Source organism: Phycodurus eques, chromosome 16, assembly GCF_024500275.1.
Source record: "Phycodurus eques isolate BA_2022a chromosome 16, UOR_Pequ_1.1, whole genome shotgun sequence".
In the NCBI taxonomy this organism is placed as follows: domain Eukaryota; kingdom Metazoa; phylum Chordata; class Actinopteri; order Syngnathiformes; family Syngnathidae; genus Phycodurus; species Phycodurus eques.
In genome coordinates, this window is record NC_084540.1 from 19998140 (window position 1) to 20014337 (window position 16198).

Consider the following 16198-nt stretch of genomic DNA (forward strand, 5'->3'; position numbering starts at 1 on the left):
AAAAAAAAAAAGCCCACACCAATGAGCTGTTTATAATTTGTCTCCACAAGTCTTGCTACACTGGCAAAAGTCATTTGAGGGTGAGTGTGTGTGGTATCAGAGGAGCCACGGATGCCACTGCATCTGCTCTAAGGTGGCTCGCTGGTCCGTGTCTGACGTCAAGCAAATCCATAAGAAGTCTTTGCAATCTGAGCAGGGAACAAAATAGGGCGTTAGCTGCAGTGGTAGGGGGAAAAGTACAGTATAGACCATTTCATAGTGTTTGTCAACAATAGGCACCAAGTACTTCCGGGTGGCAGATAATGAATGGCTCTGACTGACTTTAACTGAAAACAATGACAAAAACTTGTGTTTGGAGTTGCACTGCTGGATATACCCCAAAAAGTTCCAAGTTTATTTCAATTTACTTAAAAAAAAAAAAAGAAATTAATCTAGCAAAACCTGTTGGTGAGAAGAATAAATTTGACCAATCTGCCAGTTGAACAGAAAAGATTGCAAGACGTAGTAGCCACTTCCAAAGAGACAGACTAGGAACCAAACCTCCATTGGTCCCGGAAGTATGTGTGACATCAAGGTGAAAACGGCTTTTACCTTGGGAGAGCACCCGGTTCAACGTGAGGCCCTTGATGAGGAACATGAAAGTGTCAAAACGTTCGGTTCCGTCCAGCAATTCGAAGAGCAGAGCGCCAAGTTGCCATACGGTGGCCGGGCCGGCCTTGTACGGCCTCTTCAAGACGTACTCTGGAGGGGCGTAGCGCAAGGTTCCTGTAAAACACAAACAAACTGTTTTTGTGTTTATTGTCATTTATCCCATGTGACCTGCACAAACAAATCAGCTATGTCAAGTACGACACGATGGCGAGAGTCCTCCTTTGAGCCTGTTAACACAAATTTAATAAACGGGTAAAAGTCAACAATGTGTGTGTGTGTGTGTGTGTGTGTGTGTGACATCAACAGAGTTGGGTCGTGAAATTTAACAATCGCCATTTAAGCGGGGTACACACATACCGACAATCGGGCTAAATTTTTGCCTTTTTCCTCCCTCGCGATCAAAGTTGGCAGAATACGGTGGCCAACGGGGGCAAACGCGCTGCAAACACAGGAATGATGCAAACACAAAAACATAAAACCAATGCAACCCCCCCGAAAAAAAAAAAAAAGCACCAGACAATCGTAAATGTTAAATATCTACGTTATTTATGATCTTCCACTACTACTTTTTCTTCTTTGTATTTTCCACCAGTCTGAATGCCCGGTACCATACCGCCTGTCGCAGGTCATGACATCCTGGTACTATGACAGACATTCGGTTTTGGGGGAGCAAACACGGGATTGCCAAAGGAGATATCGTTGTGTGAGGGGAGAGATGGGAAGATGACTTCGGAAATGTACAATTACAAGTTACCCCGTTGAAAATGTAATAGGAGTGTAACGATTTCAATTCGTAATATAACTAATTACATTTGATGACATTTTGATTGCTTTTCTTAATTTTGAATGAATGCTAAGCAGCCCCCCTTGGATGTTTACTCGAAAAAAAAAAATCAAAAATTAAAATCATCATTTTGTAATTAACCACATTTTTGTTCTGTACAAACAAAGTGATATAAAAAAAAAAAACATACAAATCGCCAAACGCGGTGTATCCCGCTTTACCGGCATATTCGTGATAAGGTTCCTCGTTGACGAAGCAGCTGCAGCCGAAGTCTATGAGGCGCACTCGGGGGAGACTGAAGGTGGCCTCCAGCAGGATGTTCCTCTGCTTCAGGTCCCGATGGAAGACGTTGACGGCGTGCATTTTGATGGCGGCGTCCACCAGCTGCTTCATGATGTTCTGACAAACACAAAAAGACCATTTTTGTGACCCTGTTGCCGGCTTGTCTTATGGATGAAAGAGTGATTAAGAGTGTAATGGCTCTACTTAATCATGAATTTGCTCAGCTAGGCTTCTTTTTTTGTGTGCGTATTTCCATTGTTAATGGTCTAAGTTATCATATCCAACCTTAACCACTAAACTAGCCCCACCCCCCCAAAAACAAAACAACTGTCACAAATGCTTCCAAATTGGAGGCGGTATATCCCAGCGATGAGAATCATTACACTACTGACAGCTCAATTTACAAAACCTTTAAAGTCAATCAATAATTGTGTCCAAATCGAAGCACAGGAGGTGGTACAACCTGGGCCCATTTTGAGACCCAATATTCAAAATTCAATAATTTTCACTCCACAATGATATGCAAGTAGCGAATCTAACGTCATTATCACTTCTTTACCTTGGCTTCATACTCCTCTAAGGGTCCGAGCTTGTATTTGGTTCTGAACGTGAAGAGGTCCACAGAGGGTACCGGCCTCTCCATGACCAGAACCAGCTCCTTTTCCAGGTCGTACGTGTCCAACAGCAGGACGACTGCGGAGGACCCATCGGCGTTCTTTAACGAGGATGCTTGCAGCATGAGCCATGCCTCTAAGGACACCTTCTGGACTTTTCCATTGATGTACTATGCAAGAATTATCTATTTGAAATCAACCAATCCAACTACAGTGGGTCCGGAAAGTATTCAGACCCCCTTACATTTTTCACTCTTTTATATTGCAGCCATTTGCTAAAATCATTTAAGTTCATTTTTTCCCACATTAATGTACGCACAGCACTCCATATTGACAGGAGAAAAAAAAATGAATTTTGACATTTTTTGCTGATTTATGAAAAGAAGAAGAACTGAAATATCACACAGCCATAAGTATTCAGACCCTTTTCTCAGTATTTAGTAGGAGCACCCTTTTGAGCTAATACAGCCATGAGCCTGATGCAACAAGTTTTTCACACCTGGATTTGGGGATCCTCTGCCATTCTGCCTTGCAGAACCTCTCCAGTTCTGTCAGGTTGGATGGTGAACGTTGGTGGGCAGCCGTTTTCAGGTCTCTGCAGAGATGCTCCATTGGGTTTAAGTCAGGGCTCTGGCTGGGCCATTCAAGAGCAACTCACGGAGTTGTTCTGAAGCCACTCATTCGGTATTTTAGCTGTGTGCTTAGGGTCATTGTCTCGTTTGAAGGTGAACCTTCGGCCCAGTCTGCAGTTCTGAGCACTCTGGAGAAGGTTTTCGTCCGGGATATCCCCGTACTCGTCCTGTCACTGCAGTTGAAAAACACCCCCGCAGCATGATGCTGTCACCACCATGCTTCACTGTTGGGACTGTATTGGACAGGTGATGAGCAGTGCCTGGTTTTCTCCACACGTACCGCTTAGAATGAAGGTCAAAAAGTTCTATCTTGGTCTCATCAGACCAGAGAATCTTAATTCTCACCATCTTGGAGTCCTTCAGGTGTTTTTTGGCAAACTCCATGCGGGATTTCATGTGTCTTGCACTGAGGAGAGGCTTCCGTAGAGCTACTCTGCCATCTGGAGCTCAGCCACAGTGATCTTTGGGTTCTTCTTTAACTCTCTCACCATGGCTCTTCTCCCCCAATTGCTCAGTTTGGCCGGACGGCCAGCTCTAGGAAGGGTTTTGTTCGTCCCAAACGTCTTCCATTTCAGGATTATGGAGGCCACTGTGCTCTTAGGAACCTTAAGTGCAGCAGAAATTGTTTTGTCACCATGGCCAGATCTGTGCCTCGCCGCAATTCTGTCTCTGAGCTCTTCAGGCAGTTCCTTTGACCTCATGATTCTCATTTGCTCTGACATGCACTGTGAGCTGCCAGCTCTTATATAGACAGGTGTGTGGCTTTCCTAATCAAGTCCAATCAGTATAATCAAACACAGCTGGACTCCAATGAAGGCGTAGAACCATCTTAAGGATGATCAGCAGAAGAGTTTTAAATATGAGTTTCACAGCAAAGGGTCTGAATACTTAATGGCTGTGTGATATTTTAGTTTTTCTTTTTTAATAAATCTGCAAAAAATTCAACAATTCCGTTTTTTTTAATGGGGGGGAATGAACTTAAATGATTTTAACAAATGGTTGCAACATAACAAAGAGTGAAAAATGTAAGGGGGTCTGAAAACTTTCCGTACCCGCTGTATATAGTGCATATCGCAACAATATGTGGATGCACTCACCAAAAAGACACTCTCTACTTTTTCTATGGGGATGTACTTGATGGCCACCTGCAGGATAGAATCGTATAGTTTGTACGGGGAATGAGGATTTGTGTTCGTGCGACAGCGAGTGTTAACGCTTACCGGGAAACAGTCACTTTTCCTGTAACCGGCGTAGACGGATCCGAAGCCTCCTTCCCCGAGCTTCTCTAGCTGCTGATACTTCTGCACAAACAACGCTAGGAACACAAAAATCACGTTTGGCTTCGCTTACCTTGGAGCGGACAAATTGATTTTCGAAGTATTCGGACGATCACGCCGATGGCCTCATAGCTGTATCCGGAGTTGACTTTTAGTTTGGATCTTTGATGTATTTAAACGACTATGCGGCCTTTTCCCAATCCTGCATGTGCTGGGTTCGTTTTGATTGTTTAAGGGTTGAAATGACTTTGCAGATGACTGAATAGCTTTATCCAGAGCCTGCATCTAGGGAGATATTTCTTTTGAAATTGTAACATTTTTGAGTGATTCCAACGACTATGCGAATGGATGCATAGCTTTATCAATAGCCGGCGATTCTCTTTTCAGGTTAGTTTCGTTTTGTGCAATTTTTGAGGGATTCAAACGACAACGGATAACCGCAGCGCTCCGGTGACGCGATCTTACTTCGGGTGGTGTCGGCCTGTTGCAAGGCGGGCGGGCAGCAGGGACAGGTCGGGTGGGCGGCGGCCTTCTGGGCGACCTTCTTGACAGGCTGTCTGGTTTGCTTTTGGGCCTCCGCTTTGTTGCTGGACTTCCTCTTGGTGGTTAGCTTGGCCAGCAGAGCTTTGACGGACACCTCGGCGACTTCCACCTGCGGCTTCTTGGCGACGACGGCCACTTCGGGTTTCGCGCTGTATTTGCTGTTTAGGACCTTAGCCAGCAGGGCCTTGACGGACAACTCGGTGGTGGGTTCTCTGGCGAGGGTCTCCGCTTTGGCGTTGGACTTGCGTCTGGGCCTTTTAGCGGGAAATTGCTTGGCCGAGACCTGGGTGACGTCGACTCGTTGCTCCTTTGTGAGGGGCTCTGGTTTCGTTGCTGCTTTTCGTTTGCTAGTCCTTTTGACCGGCGGAACATTTGCCGGCACCTCAGCGGCTTCCGCTCTCTGCTCCTTGGGGTGGGTCTCTTGTTTCTTGGTGGTCTGACACTTGGTCCTTTTGACCGGCGCCACCTTCTGGGACGTCTCCGCTGCACCTGCTTTCTGCTCTTTGGTCTCCGGTTTGGTTTGTGCCACCTCGACTGCCAGTTGTTTGGGCTCGCCAACGATTGGGAGGGTGCCGCAAAACCTCCTCATGGGCATGGCTCCATTTCTGACGGCCTTAGTGTCAGGTTTTAACAGCACGCAGCCTTCCATAAAGGGGGTGAAGTCTCTGGTCTCTGTAACTAATAGGAGAAAGCGGTCATATATCGTAAGTCGGATCTCAAATCATCTTCCGCATTGAAATGAATGGAAATGCCATTAATCAGTCCCAAATAACAACCATTTTTTTGTGCGCGTGTGTTTTAATAAAGAAAATAGCACTCCAGATAGTGTACGTGATAAAACATAGTAATAACCAGTGTTGGGCAAAATCACTTTCAAAAAGTAGTCAGTTACTAATTACTTACACCCAAAAACTAAATGAATCACTAACTGAATTGCTAATTTATAAATGTAATAACCCAGGGAAGTAACTCAACTGAACTTGAAAATATTCAAATATGTGAAGAAATTTTTTTTTTTTTAAATTCACATTTTTTTTGCAGGTTTCCCTGACCAGTTGTAGAGAGTAGAACCGCATAGATGGATGCTCAATTTGATGTCATATTTACTGGACCGCAACCCACAACTGCTTGACAAATTGTTGTCTTCACGACTAAAATTTTCAACAGTCAATACTTTTGACTCGACGTAGTGAAAAAAAAAAAATAATAATAATTAGTAAATACTGCACTTGCTAAGTATTATCAACAAAATAGTCCCCATAAGAGTGAATACAACAAGGAAGTGCTTCGAATGTTTGTGCTGTACATTCCATTCGGATGCGGACAAACACTTTTCTTCAGGACAGAATGTACACTTGCCATGTACGTTCTTGCCTTTTACATCAAACACTTTGAAGTAGCGTTTGTGCGTCCATCCTGAACATGCCAATTTGAACACGAAAGACCATTCGCCATTGTTCCCTTGTAATGCGCGGCTGTGAGTGGTTTGCCACGCTTTGAGCTTTGTAAAACAACAACACTCAACGTACCTGACCTCTGCCACTGATTGGCTTCTTATCAAATCGTGCTCTCCATTTAGTTGATGTGGCTTCTTATACAATTGTGCTCTACATTTAGTTTATCATCATTACCTAAGTGCCCGTCGGGCACATTCCACATTGGACGGTATTTTGCATAACATTCTGCACTGTATTAAATTACTAGCAGGTCAACTATTGTATAGCCCTTGTCAATTACATGTATTTTTAAAATTATTATTTCTTATATACATTTAAAAATGTAACAAAAATTAGATTTTTTAAAATAGTTTTTACTCTATTTTATCAATTTAAAAACTAGTGCATTAGGTCCTGTGCTGCATAGCATTGTACATATGTATTTGAATATATATTGTCCGTATTTGTTTTTGATATAATTTTAATACAAAATTGTTTTGCTCTTTATAAAAAAAAAAAATCTGCACAACATTCTACTATACAGTGTTTGTAGATTTATTTATTCATTGTTAGAATTATTTTATCATTTGTATTTACATTTTTTTTAAATAACAACATTTTTTACATTCTTCAAATCATATTTTTGCACAGCATTGCGCCCCATGGTATCAACGTGCAGATCTGTATATATGACATATTTCTATGTTCTATGTTTATTATTAACTCTTTACACTGTGAAAATTGGGTTGCATTGCGGCACAGCATTCTGCAGCGTGTGCACGCCCAAGTCATAAATGTTCTATTTACTGTATATTCGTTTTTTTTGTTGTTTTTTTTTTTTTTCATTTTGAGTTTTGTTAAAATAAAACTATGATAAAATACGACCGTACATTTTTCACAGGATTTCTATTTCTGCATGTTCTACAACAGGATGAATGCTGCAACATGTTGGGCTATTTCTGCAATGCAACTTTGAAGAAGAGCACCTTTCAAGACCAGCACGGTCGATTTATTATTCCATGCATTTATGTTATTTTTGTAACTCACCAGGGTGGATGTTAGTGGGCAGGAATGGGAGAGGGTGAAACTTCTCCACGTTCATGTTGTTGTTGTTGTTGTTGTTGTTGCTGCCTGCAAACACGCTGTTATGCTTCTTTCCCCGCATGGAATGGTTGCACATAATGCGCAAAGACTGTGTTTTAGAGACTTGTTGCGCGTGCCGCGGCCGCGGTCATAAAGGGGCTCGGATCACAAACACGTCAAAGGCGCCTATGCTGCCCGGCGGGACTCGAACAAGGGCCCGACGGGGCGTGACACCAGCTCGCGACTTAAACCGCCGTCGAGCACGACCTTCAGAAGTCAGGCAGCTTTGGACAAAGACATGGAGCGCCGTCACCTTTTCTCGTGATGCGCTTGTGAGCTCGGCGGAAGCCGTTCTTGACGTTCCGATCAAAGCGCTCAAGTTGTGTGCGCCTGCCTTTAGCAGATGCTGTTTCAATCAAACGTGTGCTGGTTTTACTCAAAAGTCAACGCGAGGCACGATCTGGCTCTTATGGACGCTCGTTGCAGGACACTTCATTAGGAACAGCTGCAAAAGACACGTCATCAAACGTGGGCCCAATATTGCAGTTCTATGAAACGCTCAACCAACAAATGCTCGTGATAATAAATGTCTCTATATCATACATAGTTATAGTATATATATATATATATATATATATATACATAAATGCAAGCACACAAGTCTAGCTAAAGTTGGGAAAAGTTTGCAAATAAGGGATTTACACAAATCATCTTTGCCCGTTCAAATAAATGGAAATGCATTCATCCGGAACCAGCCTCCCAAAAATAACAGCAATTGTTTGTTTTTTTTAAATTGCAGTATTGTACTCATAGGCCCATTTTTTGAGGGTGCTCAAGCACCCCTTAATTTAATCCCAGCACCCCTCCAATTTGTGAGACTATTTTATTCATTTATTTTACTGTATGTTCTTTATAAACGAGCAAAAGACATGTATAACCATGCAGTCCTTGCTTGAAACGTAATGTTCTCAAAATGGGGGTGCGGATGAATGCCCGGGGCCACCGCCCCCTCTGCACACCCCCCGTCACAAGCCCTACAGAAGATTGATGGATGAATGCGGAACGTGGTTTAGTATTATTTAGCTGTTTTTACATTCACACTAGACACTACATTAGGTACACCTATACACCGAAAGCATTCGATGCAGTCCCACCGCGCAACTCTTCAAACAAATAAAACCCTACAAAAGCCCCCGAAAATGTAACAAATGCTCGTAAAAAAAAAAAAATGTCTTTGGTTATATCTGTGCTTAAATGTAGCACCTTGACCTTCTGATAGGGGAGCAAAGGTTGCCCACGCCACTGCATTTGGTCAAGAAGTGAGCGGTGAATGCGTTACCTCCAAGCCTTCCAATTCTCTTGATGTTTCAAAATCCAGAGAAGCAGTTCTGCTGTGGATTTGAAACCTGAAGATTATGTGTTAGCGTGCCTACTGAATGTTATCAGGTAATACTGCTGACCATTCTTGCTGCACTGCACATTCACATATGTATACTGTCTATATACTATCATGCATAGAACATTACTTTGGATATTATTCATGTATAGTTGTCAATCCACTGCTGTTTTTCATGTAAAACAGGTCTGCTACATACAATGCTGACTATTCTTGCTGCTGCTGTTGATTAACTTCTCTTGTATGCAGTATTCATGTTCATTTACTCTTATATAATAAGTGATACTATTTTTGTTTCATTCTATTCTTGAATGTCAGAAATACAACTAGGGTGTCCATTTCTGTCTCTAAGGATGTAGCCAACTCTAATGTACCCAATCCCAATGTGAAAATGGTTTAATTACTGTATTGGACTCCAGGTTGCTCCTATTAATGTGTTTTAAGGTTTTTGTGTTGGGACTTGCAGAATTCACTGCACACTGCAATAAGCATGTCATTTTATGAAGAAACACTTTATTCAAGTTTTGTTCCACTTTGAGACAGTTTCAAACCGGTGTCATGTAAACAACACTGTTTCTGTTCTGTTTCTAAACAATGTTCTCCTTCATGTGGCCTCAAAATATAGAAAGAAAATTGCACCAGGGATCATTTAAAGTGCTTTTTTTTTTTTTTTTTGGACTGCAGAGTGCCTGACTACACAGTCACACGTGTGACCGACACGCGTGACAGTGTACATTTGTGTTCGGCGAGGATAGAAAAGATCCCGTTCCAGTGATCGTCCACGTGACATTGAATCTGCGGCCATCGTCAAATGAGCCACGGATGTTGGTGGACCTGCACCAGGGTGGCGCGCTGCTCTGGGTCGCAATTCAAGCACATCTGCAAGAAATCTCTGCAATCTGATTGGAGAGAAACATGAAAATACGCATGAGCTGCAGTATTTAACCACGGGGGGGGGGGGGGAGTCTTGCTTGAAGGGCAAAAGTGTACAGTGAAGCCCCGTTTATCGTACATGTTCTTTTTCTTTTACCCCTTCCACACTCTTTAAACACAATTAGACCTATGAAAACACCTTTTTTGAACATATTGCAAACTAAGGCTGCAGCTAATAATCTTTTAATTGAGTCAACGACTGATCATACCACGAATTATTCGATGGCAGGCATTATTTTTGTCCACTTGGGGCCGCCAACCTGACATTGTACTGTAGTATCTGTGAGTGTGTGTTGTTTGCATGTGGATTATCTCGGCCGTGAGCTGTTGCTTTGTTGCCTTGTTGGTATGAATGTGATTTGTACATGTTTGTTTTCTTACCCTTTTTCTTTTTTAATAAAGCAATTAAAAGTGCATCAGCGACGATGGCTCTCCTTTCGCATTACGGTAAGTATACGGTAAAAACCCATTTAAAAAAAATAATAAATAAATAAATAAAACGCAATACACTGGAGGCGTGAACAATGAGGTGCGATATAGGGAGGGAACACTGTACAACCGTAGTAATACCTTGAGACAGAACCCGATTGAGTTGGAGCATCTTGGAGATGAAGAGAAGCGTGTCGAACTGTTTGCTTCCGGCCAGTAACTCAAAGAGCATGGCGCCCAGGTGCCACACTGTGGTCGGCCCCGCCCTGTACGACCCCCTCAGGACGAACTCCGGAGGAGCATAGGAGAGGGTTCCTAAAACAGAACAGTGCTCTTAGCGGTGATACGCCATCAGCGTGAAAACACTATCAACAGCACTGACCTACATTTCCAACCCTGACCCAACCATAAAGTTGTATTCATTTATTCCCAGCAGCCTATAGCCGTCATTTTGTAGTGTTTCGCTTGGCTGCACTGCTTCCAGTAAATGTGGATGTTCAGGTTTTTTTTTTTAGTCCAATCAGATTTCAGCCTCTATATCTTCTCTCAGTTCAATCTAATCTGCCCAGAGTCTTCAGAATCAGTAGTGCTGGCCTATATAACTATATTAGCAACGGGATTGTTTCTTTAACCAATCCGATTTGAAATTCGTCCTCACAGGGCCAGCGCACTGGCCCTCGATGACATCAGCATTTTCCCGTCCTCCGATTGGTTGATCAGAGCCAAACTTGTTCCAGCCGACTTTTCTGACGAGCAAAACCCGTCTGTCGCAATGTCCACATTCTGACAGATGATGTAAGTGGCACAGTTGCATTTTCAGAGGTGAATTAAGTCGGGTAAGTCCCAACTGAAGACCCAGGCACCAAATTCGGCGCCCGCCAATTGTTTTTTTTAGGAGACAATCCCAAAGGTATACGGTTGAGTCGACTTACCAGTGTAATCATGATAAGGCTCCTCGGTTACAAAGCAGCTGCAGCCGAAGTCGATGACCCGCACTCGGGGGACGCCGTAGGTGGCCTCCAGGAGAATGTTTCCCGGTTTGAGATCCCGATGGAAGACGTTGACGGCGTGCATTTTGATGGCGGCGTCCACCAACTGCCTCATGATGTTCTGACAAGTCATACACAGCCATTAAAGTGGATGAATCTTTTATATACATGGACCCTTTCCATCCGTACCTTTGCCTCATTCTCCTTGAGGTCTCCAAGCCGACATCTGGTGATGTACGTGAAGAGATCCACGGACCGCGCCGGCTTCTCCATGACCAGCACCAGCTCTTGATCGAAGTCGTATTTGTCCATCAGAGACACGACAGCCGATTTCCCGTCTGCGTTCTTGATGCACGACGCCTGCAGCATGAGCAGCGCCTCCAGGGGGACGTCGTGATTCCTCCCCTTTATGTTCTATTGGACAATGAAGGATAATAAACAAACATTAATGAAAAGAACAATGTGAGGCCTCTGGCAAGGCACTTCTCACCAGGGGGATGATCTTGACTTCATCTTTGGGAATGTGTTTGATGGCCACCTACAGGACACAATGATTTGTTAATGCTTTCACTATGGCCACCTGGTTTTGGGTCATAGCTTGCCTTCGGTCAGTAGCATGTCATCATTTCGGCAAGTGACCTAACAAAAGAACTATTACATAGATAAGGACATTGCTTAAAACGGTGCATGTTATTGTTTTCGACTGACTCCGCATGGATTTATCTAGAAACTGCATTTAATCAAGGTCAATTTTGACCATGGATAGCTGGCCTCACATCATCTAACAAAAGCATTATACGGATAACACAAGGAGCCTTCATTGCTTAGAAAGTGTGCCTATTTGTTTTTGACTGTTTATACAGCTGCATATGGCATTATCCAGAGCCTGAGTCATTGGTAGTACAACGTTAGCATTTCAGTTAGCGAGCTAAGAGCTTCATATCATTGTTTTATGGAAAATACAAGTACACTTATTGGTGTGCCTATTGATTTTTGACGATTCGGACGGCCACATCTTCATCTAGAGCACAGGTGTCAAACTGGTGGCCCGGAGGCCGGATCCGGCCCACCAAATTATTTTATGTGGCCCACGAAAGAAAATCAGAATTGCTAATTGTGTTCTGGTGTAATATTCGCAAGCATTTTTTTGTTACCAATCCCCCTGAGAAAAGAAATGTAATAGTTGAAAACCATATTTTTATAGGTTTCTCATTTCAAAATGGGTTATTCATCAATGTGTTGTGTATACTGCATGTAATTACAGCATATGATGTAATATTTCATTTGTATGGGTTCACAGCTGTAGTGGCCCTCCGAGGGAAGTCATAACTACGCTGTGGCCCGTGACAAAAATGAGTTTGACATCGCTGATCTAGAGCCTGCATTCATCTGAGTCAGTTTTCACCACGGATCGTTGGCCTAAAATCAGTTGCATAAAGTGAGCGTGTCAGTTAACAAGCTAGCAACTAAGTGGTGTCAGGGGTTAATTTTTTCTAAATTTCCTTGGTGGCGCTACTGAGTTACAGAATAAATGCTCTCCCAAAAATTGGCTAGAAAAATACATTGAAAACTTTCAAAATCATGAAAATATGTCCTTGAGTTAAACAGCCATGAAAGTGTGTAACGAATGACCATTTGGTATGTCAGTATCTCACGATATCACGTCTCAACTTGTGTGTAGAAGAGGACGCTACTAAAATATACGCCTCAATAAAGAGCACTTACAGGAAAAGAATCTGTTTTCCGGTAGCCCGCATAGACCGATCCGAAGCCTCCTTCGCCGATCTTCTCGAGCTGCTGATACTTGAACTCAAGCGAGGCTGCAAACACACAGACAGACTTCAGCTTCACAACCCCATGAAATTAAAACTTTAAGCCAGCAGAACCTGGTCTGGAGTTCCACGTCATCTGTTGACGGCTTACCGTGACCGGTCGTGGGCAAGAGTCTTTTTTCGGCATGTTGGACCATGGACGTCTGGGTGGCTTTGAGCCACTGACTCCTTGTTAGGGTCTCTGGTTTTGTACTGGCTTTCCGTTTAGTTCCTTGAGACGTCATGACTTTCACTGACCCATTGGCGGCTCTCACCCTCTGCTTATTTTTAAGCAGTCTCGGTTTTGTGTCGACCCTCCCTTTGGTCCCAGGGAGAGTCTTCACAGATTTGGTTGGACACCTTTGTCTCCTTGCTCGAATCTCGGGGTTGCCATTACTCCCTCGACTACGCATCTGCCTGTCCAGTTGGACCTTACCCCCTCGATTCCCAGACACGGTCTCCATTTTGGCTATACTCTTTGTTTTCCGCATCAGCATCTCTGGTTTGGTTTTACCTCTGTGCTTTCTCATGAGGGTCTCAGGTTTGGTTTTACATCGGTGCTTCCTCATTAAGGTCTGTGCATTACTTTTACCTTGGCGCTGACTCATGAGGGTCTGCGGTCTGGGTACAGCCTTCCGTTTAGATACATTTGCTTGAACAATCTTCATAGACACCTTGGTGGTTTCAAATCTCTGCTTCTTCACAATGGTCTCAGATTTGGTACCGGCTTTACGCTTGGTCCCCTTAGCGGGCCGGACCTTAATTGGAACGCTGGTGGTCTTGATCCTTCGCTTCCTTAGAAGGGTTTCTGGTTTTGTGGCGGTCTTCTGTTTGGTCCCTTTAACCAGTCCAGCCCTCACTGATATCTCAGAGGCTTTGACCCTCTGACGCTCTTTATGGGTCTCCAGTTTGGCACTTGTCGTGCGTTTCGTCCTCTTAGCCAATGAAGCCTTGCCTGACACCTTGGTGGCTTTGACCCTTGTTATCACGCTCAAATGTTTGGTCCTTTTGGCCCGCACAGCCTTCTCAGCTGCTACTTCTCTGGATCCACCAGCATCTGGGAGAGGGTCATAGCGTCTCTTGCTGGGTAGTCCTCGGTTCCTTAAGACTGTACGTTCAGGGTCCCTCACCACACAGTCTTTCATACATGAACTACTTTCTCTGGTGTCTGCAACTAATAGAAGAAACTCAATATCAATTTATTTGTACAGTTCTGTGAAACACTTCAGGTTTAGACATTGGCTTACCACAATTCTGCAAATCATAGTTATTAACTTACTATACAGGAGAAAGAGTGTAAGAGTAAAAACTCCAAAATGTAAAATTTCTTGTTTCTAACCAGGGGTCCAAAGAAAGTCAATGCTGAGAAGAAGCGATGAAGTCCATTGAATTGATGCTCGAAATCTAAAAGATTTGAGGTGTGCGTGTAGTCGACTTGGAGAAGCAATACGAAGGTAGAACTTCTAGCGCCTGTGCTATACTAAAACAGAAAAAAATCGCTTAAGGCTATGACGCTAGCCAAGGGCGTTAAAATAATTTCTAATATGTGGACCTCTGTCCACGAAAAGATGGAGACGTTGCTGGAAGTAAGCAAAGCTTGGTGAAAAAGTTTTTCTTTGCATTCTATTTTCATTGTTACTGTACGTTTTGATACAATAATGGACGGTGCGATTTTTCTGATTTGAAAGCACATTAAAAAGTAAAAATCATTTTTGGAGGGTGTTGCTAGAAGCTAATAGCCAGGAACGGATTAATGGAGTGTCCCTTCAATTAGGAAGGTTGATTTGAGTTCGGATCATGTCACAGGACGAAATAAACTTGTTAGTCAGGGCACCACTGTCCATTTGTTTCCTAATGGGGGGGGGGGGGAGTCTATTTGAAGGAGGCATTTGTCCCAACTCTCAAGTAGCATGACGGCCACTATTTGAAAAAGTACGTAATATATCAATAGCAGCTAAAATGTCTAAATTTATAATTTGTTAAACCCACCTGACTGGAGGTCGACATCCATGTTGTTTCAAACTCGTGAGCACTCCCAGTAGATGGCGATTTTTTTATTTTTTTTAGGGCCGGTAATTAGTTCACTCCACATTACTTTAAACTACATACATTACTTTACAATTAAGTGTAAACATTATTTGCGTCAGTACTGTCGTCCCAAATTTCAAGGTTGTGCTCCTTTTTCGTCACCGACACGTCAAAAGCACTGTTGTGGTACTGGTGGGGACGTCAGCAAGGGGGCGCACACACACTCGTGCCCACGTTTAAAAACCACCAAAGGATACTAATTACGGTGTCAGAGTAGCAGTAAGGCCCCAGTCAAATTATTTTATCGAACATTTAAACACTGCTAATTGTGACTGTTAAGACAAAAAAAAAGGTAAATTGTAAAAAATTGTAAAGGTAACCGGATGTAACGCTTTTTTCAACTGTACGCCAGATGGCGCCAGAGACAGCGACAACTGCACTTGCTGGAAGACCACAAACTACATACATTATGATGAATTTGCACCACAAACATTACAATGTAATCGTAACAAGACATTTTATTTGTTTTTGCAGTCATCTGGTCTGTGAAATGTCCATTCATATCCCAGAGGCATACAGTTTGTGTGAGTGCAATAAAACCCACATAAAACTCCCAAGTTTATAGTGCAAAATTAAGAAAATGCGTCACAATTTAGCAAGTTATTGCATGCTCATGTCGATGGGGCCAAAGCAAGTCCACACGGTCCTTAGGATGAATCCCGCCACTTCAATTACATGAAAAGAAACAGCTAGTACAACCTCTTGAATGTCTACAGTTGATATACTGTAAAACGTCTACACACCTGTGCTCAAATGTCAGGTTTTTGTGATAAAGGCGGTGTGGGGGGAATCATCCATTGTGACCTTTAGCCTGACAACTGAAATTTTTGGGGAAAAAAAAAATTGAGAAGTAAAAATAGATCTGGCTGCATAAGTGTGCACACTCCGAATAACGTTTTGAAGTTCTAAGCGTTTGCTGACCTTTTTGTAGTCACACCTTACATCACCGCAGAGCTTTCCACAGCACCAGAGGGATCTCATTCCCTGCCTAAAAAGCCCCCCCCAAAAAAAACATTTTAACAGTACAGGTTTAGAAATTACACACTTGAAATACACTAAAAGCATGTGTGAGTGTGTGTCATGGTGTGATGAAACCAAGGTTGAACTTTTTTTGGCCAGAACTCCAAAAGGTATGCTTGGCACGAATGCAACACGGCTAATCACCAAAAGAACGCAAAACCTGCAGTGACGCGTGGTACTGGTGGCATCATGAGCAGGGGGCTGGTTTTCTTCAGCTTGGTCTAGGTGGG

The 16198-nt window shown here is 43.2% G+C and overlaps 2 protein-coding genes across 2 annotated transcripts; both read right to left on the reverse strand.

Annotated features, from left to right (window-relative positions):
• LOC133414459 (uncharacterized) lies at positions 1-7523 on the reverse strand. Its single transcript, XM_061699821.1, has 8 exons — positions 7267-7523; positions 4706-5461; positions 4184-4278; positions 4061-4108; positions 2277-2501; positions 1657-1834; positions 592-765; positions 1-188 (listed from the first exon to the last, which is right to left on the reverse strand). The coding sequence occupies exons 1-8, from the start codon at positions 7397-7399 to the stop codon at positions 97-99; spliced, it is 1701 nt and encodes a 566-aa protein (XP_061555805.1). The 5' UTR covers positions 7400-7523; the 3' UTR covers positions 1-96.
• Positions 7524-10714: 3191 nt separating this feature from the next.
• LOC133415127 (uncharacterized) lies at positions 10715-14893 on the reverse strand. Its single transcript, XM_061700956.1, has 6 exons — positions 14850-14893; positions 12973-14034; positions 12775-12869; positions 11239-11463; positions 10993-11170; positions 10715-10806 (listed from the first exon to the last, which is right to left on the reverse strand). Exons 1-6 carry the CDS (start codon positions 14869-14871, stop codon positions 10715-10717), a joined length of 1674 nt encoding a protein of 557 aa, XP_061556940.1. The 5' UTR covers positions 14872-14893.
• Between the last annotated feature and the right edge of the window lie 1305 nt (positions 14894-16198).

Bases quoted from the DNA above. Each gene is read 5' to 3' on its own strand.
- LOC133415127 (XM_061700956.1), bottom strand. From the start codon at position 14,871: ATGGATGTCGACCTCCAGTCAG. The intron at 14,035-14,849 runs GTGGGTTTAACA...TTCTTCTATTAG, and splicing joins GGATGTCGACCTCCAGTCAG to TTGCAGACACCAGAGAAAGT. The intron at 10,807-10,992 runs GTAAGTCGACTC...TTTGCTCGTCAG, and splicing joins GCCTTATCATGATTACACTG to AAAAGTCGGCTGGAACAAGT.
- LOC133414459 (XM_061699821.1), bottom strand. From the start codon at position 7,399: ATGTGCAACCATTCCATGCGGGGAAAGAAGCATAACAGCGTGTTTGCA. The intron at 5,462-7,266 runs GTGAGTTACAAA...TTCTCCTATTAG, and splicing joins GCCCACTAACATCCACCCTG to TTACAGAGACCAGAGACTTC. The intron at 1,835-2,276 runs GTAAAGAAGTGA...TGTGTTTGTCAG, and splicing joins TAGAGGAGTATGAAGCCAAG to AACATCATGAAGCAGCTGGT.